Consider the following 21,195-nt stretch of genomic DNA (forward strand, 5'->3'; position numbering starts at 1 on the left):
AAACTCTTCTTGAATAAAGAAGGATAAGATTAAAGAAGTTTAAAACAGTCAGGCTTCAAGATTTTCATCTGTAGTACTGATTCTTCTGTTTACATACCTGCATACTCTGCAATGGATTCCAAAGATGCTCTAGATCGCTCTGACTCAGTCAGTGATTTCCAGTTTTTAGCTGTCTCCGGCCTAAAGTTGAAATATTGAGTTGTGTGAACCATTGTTACATGAGAAAGTGCTCTGTTTTGATTTTAAATAGATAAAAATATGAGCATCTGTAATTCTATCAATGTATTAATGATAACAAATGGTTTGGTTTGTCAACGTACTGTTAACTTAGAAAACAGGAATGGGGACAGAGTTGATGGTTTGGCAAACCCTGAAAAATATTTTTTTAAAAGGTTAATCACAAACCTTGGCCTTTTTGCAGCCAAAAAAAGAGGAAGTGACCTTTTATTAAAAAAAAAAAGAATACACTAAAATTGCACCATCTGCTGGAGAAAATGAAACACTTAATACTGTAAGAAGTGCAAAAAGTCAGCTGAATTGTCTATTTTTAAAAACATAAGATCCAAAACAGATGTAAGTTGAAAAGATGAACAGTCTGCCTCACAGTGCAACAGGTATAAAAACTCTTACAGGTCAGTGATCTGAACAACCGCTTTACACATTCTTGCTCAATCAAAAATTATCATTCAGAAAGAACTTGAAAATAGGACCTGAAAGGCTGGGCAAGACAGAAATAAGATACATATGATTACAGGGACAGTGCATCTTATCTATTTTGGGCCAAATGCGACCAGCAAATGTGTCAGCAGCATACTGCCACTGTCCAGTGCTTTGAGGAAGAGCAGTCAGCAGCTTTGCTTGCACCAAAGGTCTCTGCTCAAACAGCAATCACTGCAGTTTCAGAATAATCTTAGCAAGAAGAAATCCCATTTACCTATGGAGTGGTGGTGCCTTGATCTTAGGTTTTTCAGTAGCAGCTGAAGATAGAGTTTTAATCTGAGGTTTGGCTGTGGGTGATAACTCCAGATCTTGGCTCAGCTCTGCTTCAGTCTTCTTGATAAACTCATCATATGACTGAGCATAAAAAAGTTACGACTGTTAATCTACTAAACCATAACTACTACAATTTGGTATACAAAACCTATCAAAATAAATAAAGCATAGCCTCAACCATTTAAGGACACTCTCAGTTTCTCTGTACTGTTTTACTTACTAAAGCTCCATAGCTGTGAATCCTGGAAATCAATATTTCACTTTCAAAAACAAATTACATAAGCATCACTGTTTAACCCAAGCTGGGATACTAATGTGTATGAACATATATAAACCCCACCGAACACTGTAACCTGTTAAAGATACACATTTTAAAGAGTGTGGTTTTGCCTCCAAGGCTCTGGTTCATTACTGAAAGCAGTTAACTAGCCAAAAACAGTCCCACTTCCATCACAATTAACATGGCTTTCACAGCTGTTGATAAAATATTTTGCCAACAACATCCATACTATAATGATTTATCCATAGCTTTTACTTTGCCCCTCTTCCTATGGTTCCTAACCTCCAGCTGTTTGATCAAACTGGCCTCCTGGGCTTTCAGTCTCTCCTTTTGCCTCTTCTTCTGTTCCTTTTTCAGCTGGTAAACCACTGACTTCCTTTTCCGTAGTTCATCCTTCAGGGCCCTGATCCGTCCTTCAATATCACTTTGATCAGATGTGGTTTCTGAAAAAAGTTTTATTTTAGCCTTTAAATAACTTGTAAAACAATTCTATGTAAAGCAATCAACAGTCATTTAGTAAACACAAAATATGGTCCAAGTGAAATATTCAAGAAATTATATTAATTTCAACATATTAAGACTCTTCAAGGGGGATCTTGGATTCGCAACAGTACTGTGTAACATTTGAAAGAAAAAACATTGCATCTTAATTTACAAGAGAGAGAGGCTCTGATACATGCAATAACTTGTTACCAAACTTGTTCACGTCAATTGCCCACATTCACGTTGCTACCTCATTAAGGGCTTATCACATCAGCTGTTGTAGAAATTAACCTTTGCTGACATGTAAAAATATGACAGCTCAACAATGCATACCAAAAACGTAACCAAAGCATTTGTTTACCGTCACCACATACAGTTTCAAACTACATGGTACACTTTACGGATGAGAATTTCTCTTGGAATAGCAGACTCCAAAAGCAGGTTAGGTTTCCAGCCACTTCAGATTTTCTGCCACCTTGGCTAAATAGATCTATGAAATGGAAAGCTGACTGGCTGACAGCTGGAAGGAAAGCCAGTTTGAATGATGACGAGATTTTTACTGTTGTCAGGTCTTGTGTTGACATTTTATTCAGGGTGAAGGAGGGTAGACACACGGTAGACTTCTCTCTGATTGCTTACACAAAGCTATGTGGCACATCCTTGCTCCAAGTTCAGTTTCACAGACCTTCGTAAGATGCCATTACTGACTGGAGCTATTTTCTACCTCATTTTTTTTCTTAATCATTTTCTTTTCCATCCCCTGCAGTCTGGCCTTCAATCCTTTTGATGATTTTCTGCTTCTGTTCCATTGTAACACTGTCCCCAGCTGCATAGATCCATTCTCTGCAGGACAACCACATTCTACCAGTAACTCTGCCACTTTCATTATTCCTATTGTAACAAGTTCTCGGTCTCGCAGAACTCTCAGACTTAGAGAAAGACTGCCTCAGTGCCTCACTACTTATTCTTCCCCACCCACCCGATTATGTCTACCTGTTCGTTGCTTTTCAAACATATACCAGTACAGTGCAAAACAAGATCCTGGCCTCAGATGGTGCTACCACAATTAAATACGAGAATTTTTTCAAAATATTTATCTGATATAGTCTTATCGGAGATGCTCCCTGTAGCTGATGCCCCTCTTTATTTTCTACAGCAGCAGTTCCTAACAGAAGGATCTAGGATGGTCTGCTTTTCTAATGCTCGATATTATCTATGCTGTTTTATGGACCAAAAGGCTTGGATGCCCATAAACTGCAACTGCTCTACTGAAGGCCCTAGAAAGTAAGTTGCCAGTAATATCTAGTCAGCCAGCAGGAACAGCAGGACATTTTGCTAATTCATTTCATTTCTCAAGACAACAAACAGCCATGAAGAATGATTTCATCATCAACAGCCAGCAAATACAATCAAACTACCGTATTCTTTTTCCACTAACAACGGTTGTTAACCATTTACAGAAGTTTAAAAAAGCATGGAAAGAATGGATCTCACTTGCTAATCATGAGTACTTTACAATGCCACTGTACTTAATTCCTCCTGAATGGTAAGTGACCATTATGCAATTATAGCTTTTATTGATCAACTCATAAGGGAAAGATCTGCACATGCTTTCATCTTTGACAATCCTGTCTACGCATGCATCAGCACTGACATAGCGATGACTTCATTACTACTCAGCAGCTTGGAAGATTTGCCTCTTTAAAATGGAATGATTTATTGTGAAACCAGCATCATCTTGATGGACTTCCCCCTTCTTATACCTGTCTCTAACATCTGAAATAGAATCATAGAATGGTTTGGGTTGGAAGGGACCTTAAAGATCATCTTCCAACCCCCCTGCCATGGGCAAGGACACCTTCCACTAGGCCATGTTGCTCAAAGCCTCACCCAACCTGGCCTCGAACACTTCCAGGAATGATGAAGATGGCAAATACTCCATTTTAAAAGAGTTTATTTTCATGACCATTGTTGCCTGCTGTACTTTTCACTATGGGTTCCTCGAGTGGTTCCTCATTCAGAACTTGAACGTAACTTTAAGGCTTCACTGGGTTGCAAGCTGCCCTCCAGACAGAACACAAACACAAACTACTCAGTGCGAGTATCTAGGTGTTAGGTATTCTTTTCTACATCCAACAGAATATCTGCCTCAAAATTACTGTTACTGTTGCCCTTACATACATATTAAACAAGAAACAGCATAAAAGATTATTAAGCTTGCCACATCAAGCATGTATGTCTCCAGTCTTCATAGTGTGCCAGTGAAGTTATCTCTAAATCACAAACAACAGCCAGTACATACAATAGAACCACCTGATTCTTTTTCCACCAAAGACTTCCTAATCACTAAAGGACTTAAACCCAAGAAAAGCGTATTCTTCTGTGGTTTTTATCTCATTTGCTAATAAGAAGTATCTTGTGATGCTGTAACAACCACACTGTGGAATACAAGATGTTTTAGAGGCTAGAAGCAAAGAAAGGCTCAAGATAGTCTTCACAGCTCAATGGATCTGACGATGGTGACCCACAGATGATGGTTTGCTCAGGAAGTCCTGGAATCCATGTGACTAACAGGCTGTGAGAACACATTAGGGAAAGGACTGCTCTGTACGAGTGCATTTCTGACATTCCTTCCCTCAGCATTTACTGGTAGCCTGCTTAGATACTTGGTTAAAAGACTTGTGAGAGGGCTATACACAGATCTTGTATTTTGTAGCTCAAAATTGCAACCTTAGGCCCTATTTTACTGCACACAATCCAAATCCTTCTTCTCAAAAAAAGGGAAAAAACAACAAATATTCATTTTCTTGAGTGCTTTAGTGTGATATTAATTATTCCAGTCAGTGATAATGCTTAAACATTACTAGATTTCTTCTCCCAGGTTCCAGGAGTACATATTGTACCCACAGTACCAAAGGAAACTTAGGACATGAGGAGCTAAGAAACTCAGTAGTTTTTAAAGATGAGCCTTATATACCGAGAACAACTTTTTTCTGATGATCCACTGTCTTACAGGCTGATTGTCCTGGCTGTGGACAAAGACACTCTGCATATGTCATGAAGCGTCCAATTGCTACGCACATGCCAGTGAAGGTTCAGTGTGCTCACTTGTACTGCCAGGGTAACAGAGCTGTATGGTTCTGGAGCCAGGTTGTGTTCAGAAGGAGGATGATCATGTTTATATGCTGCTGAGCCATATTCTGCTTTCTTACAATAAAAGCAGTGGAGAACAGTAATTTATTAAAAGCACAACTAACCTTGGTATTTTTAAATTCTAGAAATACCTTAACTATTAACTCTCTTTCCATGCCTGTTTGCAGACACCTGTGCAAAGATACACACCTTATGCTGAAAGGATCAAATTACAAATCACAGAACTCTAAAACCTAGCATTTTCCAGAAATTTCTGTCTGCCTCCCCAAATATAGGTCTGCTTTTGAAATTTACTCATGAAAATGATTAGCTTTGAAAAAGCAATTTAAACCCAAGCAGATATTACACTTACCTGACTGTGTCATAGATAAAGATTCATCAGACCAATTGTGGGATATCTGATGAGACTTCACAGGTGAACGCAGCTGTCCTCCAGTTCTATGGCTGCCTTTGCTGGAATCTTGCTTTGATACAGATATGCTTTTGGGAGGAGACTATGTGAGAAGAAAAGGACAAATAAGTAACTGCTTGTAAAGCTCAGTTTGAAAGGAGATCATTGCCATCAGGACTAGTTACAAGCGAAGACTGGCATGACTAAAGAATCTTATAAGCAATGGTACCTATCCAGCTGCCTTTAAACAGCTTTAATCTTAATTTGCTAGACAATAAAACAAAAATACCAACAGCAGCAATAGCAGACTGCTTGCTTTGAGAGTGGACTTCAGCAAACGTGCTCAGACTACTCTGTTACTACTTAAGTGAACTGACATGGTTGTGACTCACAGGTGCTCGATACAGTGCATGTAACTGTATTTGGTAAAAATTAAGGGAATAAGAACTCCTACTCAATATACCCATGAATCCAAAAGGACCATTTCATGTAAGAGGTGTGAGATGCCATTCTAAATTAATAAAACACAACCCTATTTCTCTGTAGCCAGGCAAAAAATTCTAAGAACTATTCTGGCAAAATACTGCTTACCGCTTCAATATTATACCACAAACATTTCCCACACCTCAAACATAACCTCTAGCTCATACTAGGTATTTTACTTCACTATCTTCTCAGAAAACTCTACAAGAATAAAGTATTTCAAATAGATGTCTAGATGAGCAGTTCTTTTTCCCCTCTCACAGACAGCAAATTTTCTGTCTCTCATTGAATACAGAGCAAAGTTATCAGGTTGATATTTAGCAAAATTATCAATGAAGCAGAAGTAACAATTGAAATAGAACAATAAAGTGGATTTAGCTAGCAAGCAGACGATCTGAAGCCCAAGGGACTGTGTACCAGGTTACAGCTATGCTTCTTCATCTCATAGCTATACTTTGGCATACATCACTTGCAAATAAAGCAAGGTGGAAAAACATGGCATAGTTTCCATGGCCTCAAAGAATTTACACAATGGTAACAAGCTAGCCTACAGCTAATTCATGTTGGTGAACTGGGTCAGTGTTCCACCACTTAATAATGCATACCTTTGTGACATATGCAGAACATTTTGCAAGACTACCCACAGGTTTAAAAGTATTGAAACTCTGTGCTCAAGCGATTTTTCCTCACGTCAAGACTTTAAAGAATTGTATCTGATCAGTGTTTATTCATAGTACCATGCAATGCTATTGCAAACAGAACAGTTTAATCTCTGCTTCAACAGTTGGGAAGGCTGTACTTGTGTTCTCTGACAATCTTTTAGAAGCTTAAGAATGCATACAGCATAAAAATCTCACTCACAAGTTTGCCAGGTGTGGTAGAGGACTTGAACTCCTCAGAATAAATCATTTCTTCATTAATCGTACTCTGATCTGGGCTTTCTGGCTGTCCATGGCCCATAGTCTCTGATGGGACAGACTCAGCAGCTGGACTGCCAAGATCTTCTGGGACAGAGCTTTCACTGTTCAGACGAGAGCAAGAAGGCACTGGAGACTCTTCTTCACTGGCTGTTTCTGAGGTAGAATAATGAGAAAAGACAAACCACTTCAGAACTTGCACCGACTTAAATGCCTTCAGAGAAACTGCTGCCTACATATAAAGTAGGAACTGCTACCAACACATCAAAGTGGTGTTATTTCACTCACCTAGACACCAAGAGAGGAACATTTAGCATCAACAAGCACGTTTACCAGAAAACTATGATTTAAGACTACCAAACAGTCTCAGCGATTGCTGAATGTCTAAAACAAAGTTTTTCAGGATATTCTAACATTTTCCAGACAACATACTCCAAAAAGATTATTATTAGGGAAACCTGTCTTTCCAGTTGCCCATACAACAGCAAGAGTCACTATTAGTCTGAAGAAGTCATGGTGGAGCATATAATCTGCAAGTCAGATCTTGAATTTAGAATTGATTGCTTCCTTTACAGTAGTTGCAGAAAACATTTTAATGTTATGATTTCATCATGAGTCTCTCAAATGGCAACAAGTAAAATAATAAGTTGGGTTTTCAATATTCCTGTTTACTAAATTCCGCAGGAGTCACAGCATTATGGAAGCAGCCATGGAGAACTATTTAATATTTGAGCAAAGGCTGGGGAGACAAATTTCTCTTTCTAAAGCAGGACCATGCTCCAATGCTTACTGGTAGGTACTGGTAATACAAAGTAGTGTATTTTTTCATCCAAGCCTCTGTCTTCAGCATAAGGAGTTTTTGCTCATTGCAACTTACTGACTCACACACGTAACACCTTTAAGCTGTCTTTCAGATGCCTAAAATCCACATGACTTTTCAGTAACAAGGGTAATAGGACATAATTCTGAATTCCTTTTGCACACTGAAAGGATATTCTCCTGCTTTCTATAGTGGGAAAAATATATTATTTTGAGAATAACCCCTAAAGTTTTATTACCTCCTCCCACTGCAATCTGGTTCTCTGTAGTTCATGCTGAAGGTACAGTCCATTTAAGACAGAATAATAATGCTGTAGCTCCCCAAATCTGGGAACATTTTTCTCACAATAGCATCACTTATACTAATTACAGTAGTATTTTTGTTTTGAAAAAAAAAAAAAAAAAAAGAAATAGACTCCAAATTGTATGTAGAAACATCTGGCTGATCTCTGCTGTACTGCATGCTTAAGAAGGTACATAGCAAATGAGGAATACCCATATAACTAAGGTTCAAAATAGGTTTAAAAAGAACAAGTCAGAAGATGACATTAAAGAGTGCAGAAATCAAGAGAACAACCACCACCACCGGATCAAAAAAGGCAGGAAGTGGAAACCTAAGCAATCGCGTCAGATTGTTTTACTCTTGTCATTTGCATCAGTTCTCCCCCACTTCCTATTACCTTTGGGCTCAGTTCTCTGATCCCCCAGTTCTTTCTTGGCTACTTTGTTTTTAAGCAACTCTTTGTCCCAGGCAGCCAGAGCCTGCTTTTCTATCCGCCGTATTTCGGCTTCCTCTGCATCTAGGCGGCGTTTCCACTCCAGCAATTCTTCAGCATGTTGTCGACGCTGCATCAGCTTCTGTTCACGCTTAGTTAGGAACCTGACAGACAAAGCAGAAGACAATGGAGAAGCAGTCGACCACAGTCAAAGATCCCAACAGCCAGAAGCTCTATGGCCACAATCCCCAGAATTTTAGCTGTTCAGATTGTTTCCTAGGGTAATATCCATACTAATGACTATGTCCTAGACTTCTGATGTGCTGCTGGGGAAAAGAGTAAAAAAAGATATTTTTTTTTCCTGTAAAACTGCTGTTTAGATTTTAAGAATATTCAACATCATTAAAAGTGCTACTAAACACTCAGTAAAAATGAACAGGGGCAGTTCCCAGTTTTAGAACATGGGAAATACCTGTGGCATTAAACTGGAACCCTCAAGAAAGCAGTGACTGTTTGAAAAATGTACCTTTCTTTTTGCTAATTCCAATGACAAGAGAAAAATATTGTAGCCCCAACTGCCTCACAGTTCTTTCTAAATACATAATTATAAGAGAAGGTGTTCCTGTATTAATAATCCTCCTGAAGGATTTACTGGAATTACTGGAGCTTTTATCCTTCTTCCTTTGAGTATCATCTCTGGATTGCCACACTTGGAATGTTAATTGTCAGTTGACAGCATAAAGAGCATAAGGATGCAGGACTGTTCTTCCCAGCTACTAACAGATCTGGCTACTAATTTAAAACTAAGAGTAAATAAAAACCTCGTGCTGAAAATTTGCAGATCTTTTTTCTTTGTGACAAAGATTTCTCAAGTCATCCATGAAGCCTCAGAAATGAGGAACTTGTGAGTTTGAATAGGTCTGTGTGCATGTACTAATTCTCTTTGCCAACCATTGAACAGAAGCATCCCTGGGCTTACTTCTAAATATTGAAGTTACCAAGAAAATAGCATTCAACCTTTAAGATAGGAGCTAGAAGCAACTTCAACATCAGCTTCATGTACTTCCTCTCACATGCCAACTCTAGAGAAGAGTATACATCAATCCTTTCAGCTCTTGCAGTGAAATTCTTAACACGTCACAGAATCACTCTTCAGAAAACAGATGATTTGCCAGATAGAGAGAGTGCTCAAATTGGTACAGAAGGCGTGGTGCCTGAAAATGCAGTCTTCAAAGTCCTGTGATATTTTTCTTTGAAAGTGCCTTTATAATTTGCCATTTTTAATACAACCTAAATACTTAGCATCAAAGTTTTTAAGCTGCAAAGCAGTTACTAATTTTCGCTTTTTGATCTCCTATGTTTCAAATGATCCTCTTATATAGAGGGACTGCAATGAACACCTGGGTAATCTGCAGGTCTCACCTGCTGAGGGACTTTTTTTTTCCTATTTGCTTGCTTAGTGTTGCTCAATCTGTTCCCTGGAAAAGTGAGCTGGCAGTTCATCAGAAAGACTAAAATTCAGATGAGTCCTCCTCTAAGACAGATTCAGATCAGGTAGAAAAAAGTGATGATGTGAAGATAAAAGTTTCAGAAGCCAGTAAGACATGTCCACAATCCTCTTTACTATAGTCAAAGCAAGGGTAAATGAAAAGCAGAAGCACCTCACAGACTGTCTGGAATACTGGCCACCTTTCAGTTCACAGGTGCTATGATTTCATGTACTATTTTATCACTTGCTGTAGATAATCATCAAACATTGTCTACTCTTAAGGAAAACTGACAGATCTTTATCACCAAATCTAGATTACCAGTGGTAATTGCACTATAAACATAACACAAACAGTCATGGTTGTCGATGTTGTCTTTAACCAGCACTATCAGATTTATCAGCTCTTACTTTCAGTTACACATCAGTTCCAATTAGTCGAGCAGGTCATATATTTGGAACTTGTTATGTAGGTCATTACTACAGCAATGATCTCAATGCAAAAGGCAACTTCTTCCTTCACTAGTTATTTCATTTTGTTAAAATATCTGGATCTTCACGGCTGGCCAGATCTTGAGAGAGGCAAGTCCAGTTGGAATAAAATCAAAGAGAAAGGCTGAAATAAACGGATTCAAAAGAGCAAGATTCCTCAACAGCAAATGTCAAATGAATTAACCCAGAAGGCCACAAGTGGGAGCAGAATTAACTAAATGACCATAAAACTAATCACCATACAAACACTAACTAATAACAGACTACCAGTCAGTCAAAAGGAATGTTAAGAGAGAAAGAAAATTCCAACATTCGTCCTTTAGGAAGAAACAGATTAAAGCAGCGTGGCTAAAGATGCAGACCCTTTTATAACCCTGGGGCATAAAAGGTCAGAACCACATGGCAGCATGCATATTGCCTTAGTATTCACTACAATCTAGAGGGTTCCAGTTGTAACACCAAGGGTATCCATTCATCCTCACCAGTAGGGGCACCTTCGGGGGGGGAAGGCAAAAAATACATCATGTATTCACAAGGCAGGAAATCTAGATGAGCAAGGAGGAAGCAGAAGCACTCACATTACATCATCATGATTTTCAAAGTCTAACTATTTCTCTGGTGCTAAGGTCCAACATTTTATCTGCCCATTCCAGAAGTGTTAACCTGCGCTTGTACTGCATTTATGTCCAACATACACTGAGCTTAAGGTCAAACTAGGCAGTTCAGCAGCTATTCTGAAGTAGACAGTGGGAGCAAAGTGAACTGCCTGCTACTCAGAACACAGCAGGAATACTAAGAGATTAATCTGGAAACAGTAAAGTGTCAAAAATGTTCACTGACTCATCTGATGAAGAACTTCTTGACTTTTTAGGACTGAACAGAGCATGCTCTATCAAAGAGTCTATCACTTGAGAAAGGTACAGTTACCTGACCAATTGGTTGTAGATATACAGCTGGAATTTGGGGTGGAGGTTGGGAAAACAGACACTGAGAGAGGCCCAGTGGTGAGACGTAAAGACAGAGAAGAAGTAGTGAACAGGAGAGCAGTGTCTACAAAATAAGGAGGAAGAGTTTAAAACTAAGCAAAAAAAGGCAGAAAGAATGAGAAAAGGACAGCATCTAGCAAAGAACTTTTAAATTAATTGCATTTAACCTAACACCTCAGATAGAAAAACTATACATTGTTATGCAGAAGGTAATAGAACACATACACTTGTGCATAAGTTAGAACACTTCATTTGCTGTTAGTCAAAGGCATGCTACTTTCACATCACTGTGTTTTTCCTTAAATTTAGGAAGGAGTTTTATTACTGTGCTGCAAACTTCCACATGCACCTATTGAAATCTCAACCCGAGCTTTTTGCAACTTTTGATAATTCTAACCCTTGATAGAGAGCCTTATGAGCACTAAACAGAATGCTGGTTTTACAATATATACAGCTTTGCTAGTCCACAACTGAAAACACTTCCATTCGCCCAGTGAAACCTCAACAAAATTATTGCTCCAAAGGTAAGCACCAGTGGAAGGCCAAAAAAAAAGATGAAATAATTTATTTCAAAAACAAGCAAATCCAGAAGAAGTCTGAAATATACTTGTAACTCAACTTTCAGATGCTATTTTGACCCTGTGATAGAATGTAGACGTGGTCTCAAAATACTCACGTATTGCCACTTTCATCTGAGATACTAACTGCAGACAGATAATGCCTTTTAAAAAATTCTACATAAACTTAACACTGTGATGAAAATGATTTTTCCAAATGAAAGACTATTTTAAGCTAACTAATTTATAGAAAAATACCATGCTCCATACAGCTCTGTAGCAACTACAACACAGGGTAAGCAGTGTATTAAGGAAAGCAAAAGCAAATGAGCATTTAATCAGTTCTTCTGTTGTACAGATTGTCATTAAAGCTGCATATGCAAGAAAAGCAAGGGCAGACAGGTTAATTCTCTTTGACAGAGCATGCTCCTGTTCACATGCAGGCTACAGAGATTCATGAATAAAATTAAAACACAACAACTCTTTCGTTCCCCTTTTAGCAGAAAAGCTGTATTAAAGACGCCTCATAGGTAAGGATTTTCCCTTTGCTACAGAGTACAGCAAGTCCAGCTTAGCAGGGTTTCCCAGTTCGTTTCTCTAGTCCTCTTGTCCTTTACTCATCATTCAACTTCTTTCCTTTTGTAGTATCATGCAGTTTGATCAATTCTCTTCAAAACAGACAGCTTCCTATCATTACAGCCTAAGCAAATGTCTTACTCTATTATGTTAACATTATTCTTATTCATTTTATAAATAAGGAGACAAAAATAAGGTACCAAGTTGGCACTGCTTTTCAATCAGTAAGTGCTGCTATCATTATCAAGAACACCTCGAAAATGTTTGCAAAAGTTATACAGTCAATAAGACTGAAGTTCTAGAGAATTATTTATATTTACAAAAAAACCTACGTCCTCTGACCATATACAGCAATCAAACAAAACCATAAAAAACGCATGACCACATGCATTGCATCACATGTAAATACAACATCCACTTATTCCTCAAAGCAACTGCTTCAGCTAAAATCCCAATATACACCTGTTGAAAAGTATACGCTGAGTGAGCAATATTTTAGACTTAGAATTAAAATGTTTTTAAGGGTAAAACATACTTTGTATCTACTATGATTCTTTGTAATACTAGGGACAATTATTTACTAATATGCAATTCTTACTGGAATTGTAAGTGTTGCTTAGGAACAAAAGTACATTGAAAAAATGAGATTTCAGAACTGATACTGACTAAAAGAGTACCTGATAGAAAGTGGCAAAGGAAATCTTGAACACAAACACATATTTATCATCTCCTACAGGATTAATATCAAAATTCATAACCTGTAATCTGGTTTTGTAAAAAAAACACACATGACAAAGATCATCCATATGAACTAAAATGTAGTGACCTACCTTGGTTACAAGTTCAGAAAAATTATTTAAGCAACGACTATTACTTGTATTAACTGGCACAGGTCAGACTTTGAATGGGTTAGTCTCAAATAAGAATTTAGAGATTCAAACTGACGAGCGCATGCTGCTAAGTATTTTAAGATGTTTAAAGCAGACAAAGTAACTCCTGCACTGAAAAGATGCAGAAAATTTCTTTGATTCAAAACAATTTAACAGGTGAAATCAACAGATTCCATCTTAGTTTCCAGACCCAGGAATTGCACATGTACTTGATTATTTCTTCTGAAGACTAACAGATGTTTTCAACATTTTTTCCAACCTGTGGACCACGTAGGAAAAAAAGAAAGGTCTTATTAACTGCCTTTCCGAGTCACACACATATTCCCTGACTTTCTCTGAATCAGATCTCAAACTCAGTTACTAGTTTTTCCACAAGACCATCATTATTGACTATCACTATTTGTAACTGATGCTTCGATACCAGACAAAAATTGGCACTGATTCTGCAGTCTCATTCCCTGTACTTTTTTTCCTTTAAAATAAAAGGGAAAAGGGGAAATACAAGATATAGGTACCACCTTAAATATTTGACTTCAGGTATTTCATTGCAAGAGGAACTCTGACAAGATGTACCATTAAGCCAAAGTCAACTCAAGTTCCTTGTACGTATAAATGTCAATCTCTTCAATTGATATGCATTTACTGACTCAATTTGAATCTTTGTAGTAGTGAAAAAAATGTATCCTATGACACACTCTCTTCCAAGATTACTGTAGTTCTATTAACGCTTATAATCAGCTATTTTTCAGGCAACTCAGATCAAACTATGTATTATATCTATACCTCTATAGTCTTTCTGATGGCCATTTTTAGTGCAGATACTGGCCAAACCACTTTTTCAATTAAAACAGTAAACTTTTGTAAAAGAAAAGGAAACTTAAGTTACTTTTCGTCCATTCTGCTGCGCATTTTTTTAAGTTTCTGCATGATGCTACTAGTCTCACTGCTGGAGATTGAGATTGGGGAAGGGCTGCGTGTTTCTGCATCAGTTGGAAGTGGGCTAGAACCATTGCTCTGTTTGAGGTCATCCTCACTGTGAAGTTCCTGCAATTAAATGTTAAAAAAAAAAAAACAACTTTAGAAGTATAAAAATAATATGGTAGAATAATTTTTCAAACTGTGTTAATCAATCTCACTTCTTCTCAGATCATCAAATAATATATCAAATAATACTTCAGGTAAGTCTGTACACCTGCAGTTTTTATCTTTATTCTCCAGCTTCGTTTCATTTGACACCATTTTTAGTACTCCCCTTATCACCATAATTTAGGTTCTCCCTTAATTGCAACTAGAACAAAAAATTCCAGAAGAATTCAGTTAACCAAAGAGAAAATCGATTCTTACTCTATTACTAAGCTTGAGTCTCCAAAATTTTGTAAGGAGTCAGCCAGTTATCAAACCCTGTCCTGCTATCTCAAAGATGTGAACAACTTAGTTTAATAACACTGAAAAACATAAAGCGGCAAGTCTGAGTTTTAGAGCTTGTATTTTAGTTCTTTGGGGTCTGATAAGTAATCAAACAGAATCAGAGCCTGAGAACACCAGCTATTGCCCAGTTAAAAGAAAAAACCTGAGACTTTTGGAAATGTGTTTCCTTTAACAACAGTTTGAAGAAATTTAGCAACTAAAATTGCTGAGATATACAGGATGAGACGGTTTGGGGGAGATAAATGTTTCTAAGTGATAGGTCCAATTTAGTACTTTTTAAGCGTGTAGCTGAAGTCAAATACCAACTGCATAGCCAAAGAGGGAAGACTCCACTTTCTGTACTGAACACTTACCAACTTGTTTTCTCCTGCAGATTTTAACTTTTCCTGCAGTTTCATTGTAGTCTGACGGATTCGTTCTATCTCCGCTTGCTGTTTAAGGATCAGCTGTCTCTCCTTCCGAGCAGCCTTGTTAGCCTCTTGAAGACGCTTAATTTCTGCCTTTTAGGTATAAAAGATTAAGCAAAAGAACTGTGACAGACAGCTCTTGAACACATTCTGAAGCTGTCAGTGTCTGTGATATGGGATTACTGAAATTATGTGATGAGGTATCTAGCCTGCAGCTTAAGCAGCGGAGAATAGCAGACCAATTAATACATCCAAATCTCAACCTGTGAGATTATTGATACAGAAGGACCCTTTAAAACAATGTGTTAAATACTACCAAAAAGTAAATAAAACATACGGTTGAGAAATACTGCTACTTTCCTATCCAAAAACCTGACACATAGTTTTCTCAATTCTCAACTTCTACAATGTCCAAAGCATTTAATGACCACACAGAGGTATCAACAGGATTTTCTTAGAGGGCATCAATTACCTTTTCCTGCTGTAATCTCAGCAGCAGACCACGCTGCCTCTTTCGAATAGGGGGCATCTTATCATCCTCTCCCTTGTCTCGCAAATGCCTGAAAAAGACAAAAGAAGGACACCTAGGTCACTACTTTATAATCATTTGTCAGGCCAACAATGATAAAGCAGTTGGAATGAAGTGTCTGGTGGGAAATGTCTCTGGTCTCTCTCTCATACAGAGAGAATGATCGTGAAAAAGCATTATTGATTAAGTCTGGTCACCACTGAGGAGTATCTCTAGGTTACTTCAAAAAGCATTTCAGGACAAAGATATGTAAGGTTGGAAACAAATCATTAATGACAACACATACCCAGATTCATGAAATTGCACCTGAGTCAACTAAGGAGACCTCAAATAGACATCAAGCAAATAAAAGCATAACCAGGTGATAGTAAAATCATAACCAGGCGATAGGTTTATACATTCTGGAATTAAGACTTGTAGAGAAATGGATAAGAACTACCTTCTCTAAGAACAAACATTGGATGTTGTACTATTTCCATAAAATTCTTGTATCAAGCCATGTTCAGTGTAAACATCAAAGCACACTTACAAACTGGGTTCTGCTCTTTTCAAGTGATAGTAACATTTGCACAGATTACAGATGACAGAAGTTCAACCACTGATATTAATGAGGGAGGAGTGGGGTAGAAGCAAAGCATCACAAAAAAATTAAGTAGAAGTATAAGAAAATGGTCAGTTAGCAACAAGGTATATTCAGCGCTATCTTACTTCTTCTGATGTTCCAGCCAAGCTAATTCAGCTTTTGTCTTCTCTTTCAGAGCCTTCTCCCGGAGCCGAAGTAGTGAGGACTGATGAGCTGCTCGCATTTCCTCCTCTTTCATGTACTGCCGTACCATCTCCATGGTAAATTTAGAGAAACTATCTTGTCCCCCTGAGAACGGCATGCTTAGTTCCTGAAAGGCAAGACAAATTTGGCATGATTTAATAACAGAAATTCCAAAGCATTTTTCAATTACAAACTGTGTGCACATGTACACACATGCACACACTTAGATACAAGAAGGGAAGCTTTTTTCTCTTTCTAAGCTTTTGTAGACCGGCTTTTTCTGCACTGCCTGCATAACAGTTTTGGGATGTCCTCTCATGGGGCAGAGAGAAGCATCTTCTTGCACCTCCTAGCTGTGAGTAGGCATAGCAGAAGAATTCATCCACTGGGCTTTTGTAACCTACCTCAGAAAAATCACTCTTCTCCAAAGCCACTAGAGAACAGGTAGAGGCCTGGATGGACTGTCCCACAATACAAATCATCTCACTCGTACAACAGTAACATCCAGAATGTTCATACAACTTTGTTTTCAGATGCTCAAGGAACCAGAGTTTGTAAACCACAAGCAACAAAGAACTGCTCACCTAGCTCACGAGCATGATTGAACTGGCATGGTTAATTTACCTTAACCATGGTTGATTGACCTACCTTGATAGACGACAGAGCTGTTTTTTCTGGGGAGACTTCCTCATCAGAATCATCACGACTACCCCGTTTCTTCTCCAAGTTAATTCTACGATGACTCTCTGAGGGCAGCAAAGACCGAAAAGACTTCTCTTCAATCTCATCCTCTGTCATGGACTCATCAAACTTCAGGGAATACTCTGTTGCAACTGAAGCGGAATCTGAGGAAGAAATCACAGAAGTGGGTTAATGCTCAGGTGTGTACCACGAAGGCCATTTTACTCTGTCTCAACCCAGTAAATTTGTGATGGGTAGGGGCAGGAAAGACGGAGAAGACTAATGCAGAAAAAAGGGTTTTTGGAAGAGTGACCTTAAGTTAGAGGACATGATACTATTATCTAGCTTAAAAAGACCTAATAGAATTCTGTATACAGGTATAAACACATTTTTGAGGCTCCCGAAACATCTGGTGTTCAGCTTATTTATTCAGCAAGTGAACATCTGGTTACAGCAAAAAGTAGAACAGCCCACAGACTCCATCACTCTGATTTGCAAAATTTCAAAAGATTCCAGTCTCACTGTGCCGTCCCCTGTTTAAGAGGCTACCAATTCAGCTGGGGCTCAGCTTTCTTTATGCATATTCCCTCATTTATTTCAGAAACTAATTCTGAAACAGCACCTGCCTCCCCCCAACCCTTACCACCTTCAGATTCATCACATGCAAATACAGCTAACCTTTTTCATCTGGCAGTGATAAAATACTATCACTCGGCAAGGAATCATCCACACCAGTATGAGCCTGCTCTTCAATACTGCTAGTTATCTTTTCACGACGGGAAAATTTTTTCTCGTTCTCCTTAGAAGATGGAACAGAAGGACTCTCTTGGCGGCTGCTGGTACTACTGTTTCATCAAGAAATATATTTTTTAATTAAGATATTACTTTGTACATTTCAAAATATTTAATTAAAGACAAAGCAAATGCCAGTAGGGATGTAAATCTTTGAGCTCTGGAATCTAAGACAGGTTTACCTGCTGAAGGTCTAATACCCCCTTTACCTCTTTAAAAAAAACAAAAAGAACACTTGAAGGAAATGTCTCAAATACCACTTTGCAAGTATTTTCAAAAATTTATTTCTTATTTATAGCAAAAACAAAACAAAATGAAAAAACACATAATCTAATCTGTTCTCACCTCCGATCATGAACCTTTGATCTTGAGGATTCTGAATAACTATCAAACACTGGTGAGTAAGTCTGTTTGGAGTCACCCATCTCCTCTTTACCTTGTGACATGGCACCAGATTCACATTTCCTGAGAAAGAAAAGTGGTTTTGGTAAATCTATGTTGTCTTAAAGAAAAATATAGTTTCCATATACTTTTATCAGAAGAAGTAATAGCTAGAACTTATGAAAAGACCACTTAAAACCTTAGACAAGTTAAATCATCCCATAATACACTCAGAGCACCTTTTTCCTACTCTTTTATATAGACCTTCACAGAATCGGTTAGCATCTCACTTTCAGGGTACACTATTAAGGTTGTAAAGATGGAATCTAAGTTTTTCTTAAATGCTCACTTAATGTGACATCTTATAGTTTTCTTCAAGAGTAAGCTAAGCAAAAACTAACAAATCTTACTTCCCCGTTCCCAAGATGTGAAACGTTTGGCAAAACCTGTTTGTATCAGTTCGGGCTCTCAGTTGTTTCACGAACTCTGAGTGATGCTGCCGTTGGTGGTCAAATAATGTGGTGACTGGAGCAGCTGGAGCACTTACAGTGTCTGAGATCTGGGTTCGAGCTAACTCTATCATCTGAGTAGAGTAAAAAAAAAAAAAGAGGAATATAATGAGCTTCTCAGCATCAACATGTTTTTGAAAAAAAGTCATTCTTGCAGGCAATTTACTGATTTATTGAATGAACACGTAAGAGTTTTGAGATGCCTGTAATTACTTACATGTCAGCCTTGGTTGGAAGAGGTGCATATTGCTTTATAGATCCATATTCTTTAACTTATGGGGAGTGGGATTGTTAATATGAAGCTAAGATATGTGATACAAGACACCAATTACTGTATCTTATTCTCATCAAGTTAACCAAACTGTTCACTACACTGATCTCCACAGAGCAGAGCAAGAATGCAAAGCAAATCAAAAAGAAAGCAAAGACCTAATTATAATTAATTTTTAAAAGCACGCTGGAAACAACATTTTCATTTGCATTAGAAAGTGCATCTTACCCCAAAAGTCCGATATATTATTTCCCCTCAAAAGGGAGCAACAAATGTAAATTCCAACATCATGCAAACTACCAGGTCTAAAATTGGCTGCCTTACATCAACAGATAGTCATAAATCTTGCTTTTCTAATGTGATTTGCATGTGATATAGATACAGGAGCAAACTTGGTGGAGTATAATGCTTACAAATTAAAGAGGTTATGTTCACTATAACCAATCGGTCCTGGAAGAACAAACTGCTGAATGGTTAGTTAACTGGAAGATCCTAAGAAACGTGAACAGGGATTTAAGGCTGCTGACCAAATTCCAAGTATTGATACCAGAAAAGCTCCTTTGAAGTCCTATCATTTGGCATGTTATGAAAGCAAAGAAGCTATACTGAACAGAGAATAACCCAGGGGCAAAGCAGTATTTGAACTAATACTAAAATTAAAACAACTTTTTGTTTCAGTCAAGATCTCACCTCACGGTGAGCTGCATCTGTAGTGAGAAGTGCAGTTTCTGCCTGCTTGGCTACAACCTTGCACGTGGGCTCTTGCAGCACATCTACAGCCTCCTGCCGTGACTGGACAAGATGTTGTAGTGACTCTGCATGGACCTATGCAGAAAACACAGAGATTTCAGCCTGTCAAAATTTTCTGTCTATAATATGTACTGTTTTAATTCTCAAAGCTTAGAAAAAAACTTTGAAATTTGCCCCAGACAGAATTATTATTATTTTAAGATATATTAAACCCCTTCACCATTTTAGTATGTTCAGAGCTTCAGATTAAGAATACTCATAGGCACAGATCTACTTACAGCATTTTGCCTCTTACACACTCCACATTTTTTGAAGGGCAGCATTACCTGAGCTGCCTTCTGCCTTGCCTCTTCCAGTTGTCTCTGAGTTTCTAAAGCTTCTTGTTCAGCTTTGATTTTCAAAAGGGCTAAGTCCCTTTCATGGCGCTGCTGCTGTGCCTACAGACCAGGAAATAAAAAGTTTTAAGCACTGAAGGTAAATGCAAAGAACTTTTTTGCCTTAGCCACTTGCTGCAACTACCTTTGTTAGATCTAGGTCTTGTTTACTGGTGCCTTTTCTGCTAAAGTCAAATTTTTATCCTATTGACTGACATTCTCCCTTTTAAGTAGACAGTTAACTATGCACAGTCCTCCTACTCTTCCACCATAGTGTAGAAAAAAAAAAAAGACTTCTGAAATCACTTAATTCAACAAACTAAAACAAGCAATCTTGTCAGCATAAGGAAATTTCAACCAAACCCATCCTTTCAATGGAATACGACAAATGATCCAGCCTAAACAACCACAATGCATGGCATCAGTGATGGGGCTTTGAGCAACCTGATCTTGTGGAAGGTATCCCTGCCCTTGACAGGGGGTTGGAGCTGGATGACCTTTAAGGTTGCTTCCAACACCGACCACTCTATGATTAGGAAGCAACATCAAACCCAGTAAATAGTCAGATCTTTATTTTATTGACATATACAACCAGAGCAGTGCTTCTAGCTAATGGTATATTAATGACACATTGTACAGTCACCAGTTCTTTGGTGTCAACATAAATACAAAAGTAAACAGATATTAATCCTAAAAAATGGACCTCATCGGAGATGCTTGAGCATGCCCATTAGGATTTTTCTGCATTGATAACAAAAGCATAATTCAACCTAATTTGATTAATTTTCTCACAAAATAAAAAAATAGGAATGTTAATACAAGGAAATATTTTTCCACTACCTTTAGAATCTGAGCCAAAGAAACGCTCTCCTGCTGGGCAAGTGATATGCCTCGTACACGTTCTACGTCTGAAAGCTGTCGGACAGACTCCTCGATGGCACTAAGGTAGTTCAATTCTGCTGACAAACGGTGCTGAAGACCAGCAGGGGAGAAGCGCATACATCCTGCAGGACAGGACTTAGTGGTCAGCCTTCACAGGACTTTGGTGCCCCACATTATACAATAAAGAGCAAAAACGTAACAGC

At 38.1% G+C, this 21,195-nt stretch overlaps 1 protein-coding gene across 13 annotated transcripts in view; it reads right to left on the reverse strand.

The window, feature by feature from the left end:
- CEP350 (centrosomal protein 350) overlaps nt 1–21,195 on the reverse strand; it is a 74,665-nt gene that overhangs the window by 16,232 nt on the left and 37,238 nt on the right. For 8 of the 13 annotated variants that reach the window (XM_083845800.1, XM_083845799.1, XM_083845796.1 and 5 more), the window contains 17 exons: nt 20,951–21,114; nt 20,015–20,173; nt 19,677–19,811; nt 18,617–18,789; nt 18,171–18,290; nt 17,712–17,878; nt 17,001–17,197; nt 16,295–16,479; nt 15,530–15,617; nt 15,004–15,150; nt 14,109–14,266; nt 8,200–8,399; nt 6,645–6,856; nt 5,262–5,403; nt 1,556–1,716; nt 935–1,074; nt 98–180 (listed from right to left, as the gene is read on the reverse strand). In XM_083845800.1, coding sequence (XP_083701926.1) covers nt 98–180; nt 935–1,074; nt 1,556–1,716; nt 5,262–5,403; nt 6,645–6,856; nt 8,200–8,399; nt 14,109–14,266; nt 15,004–15,150; nt 15,530–15,617; nt 16,295–16,479; nt 17,001–17,197; nt 17,712–17,878; nt 18,171–18,290; nt 18,617–18,789; nt 19,677–19,811; nt 20,015–20,173; nt 20,951–21,114 — 2,631 coding nt within the window. The remainder of the gene's footprint in view (nt 1–97; nt 181–934; nt 1,075–1,555; nt 1,717–5,261; nt 5,404–6,644; nt 6,857–8,199; nt 8,400–14,108; nt 14,267–15,003; nt 15,151–15,529; nt 15,618–16,294; nt 16,480–17,000; nt 17,198–17,711; nt 17,879–18,170; nt 18,291–18,616; nt 18,790–19,676; nt 19,812–20,014; nt 20,174–20,950; nt 21,115–21,195) is intronic. The other 5 variants (XM_083845803.1, XM_083845802.1, XM_083845806.1 and 2 more) reach the window with 3 other exon arrangements.

The sequence above is a fragment of the Anser anser genome (assembly GCF_964211835.1).
Source record: "Anser anser genome assembly, chromosome: 8".
Taxonomy (NCBI): Eukaryota; Metazoa; Chordata; class Aves; order Anseriformes; family Anatidae; genus Anser; species Anser anser.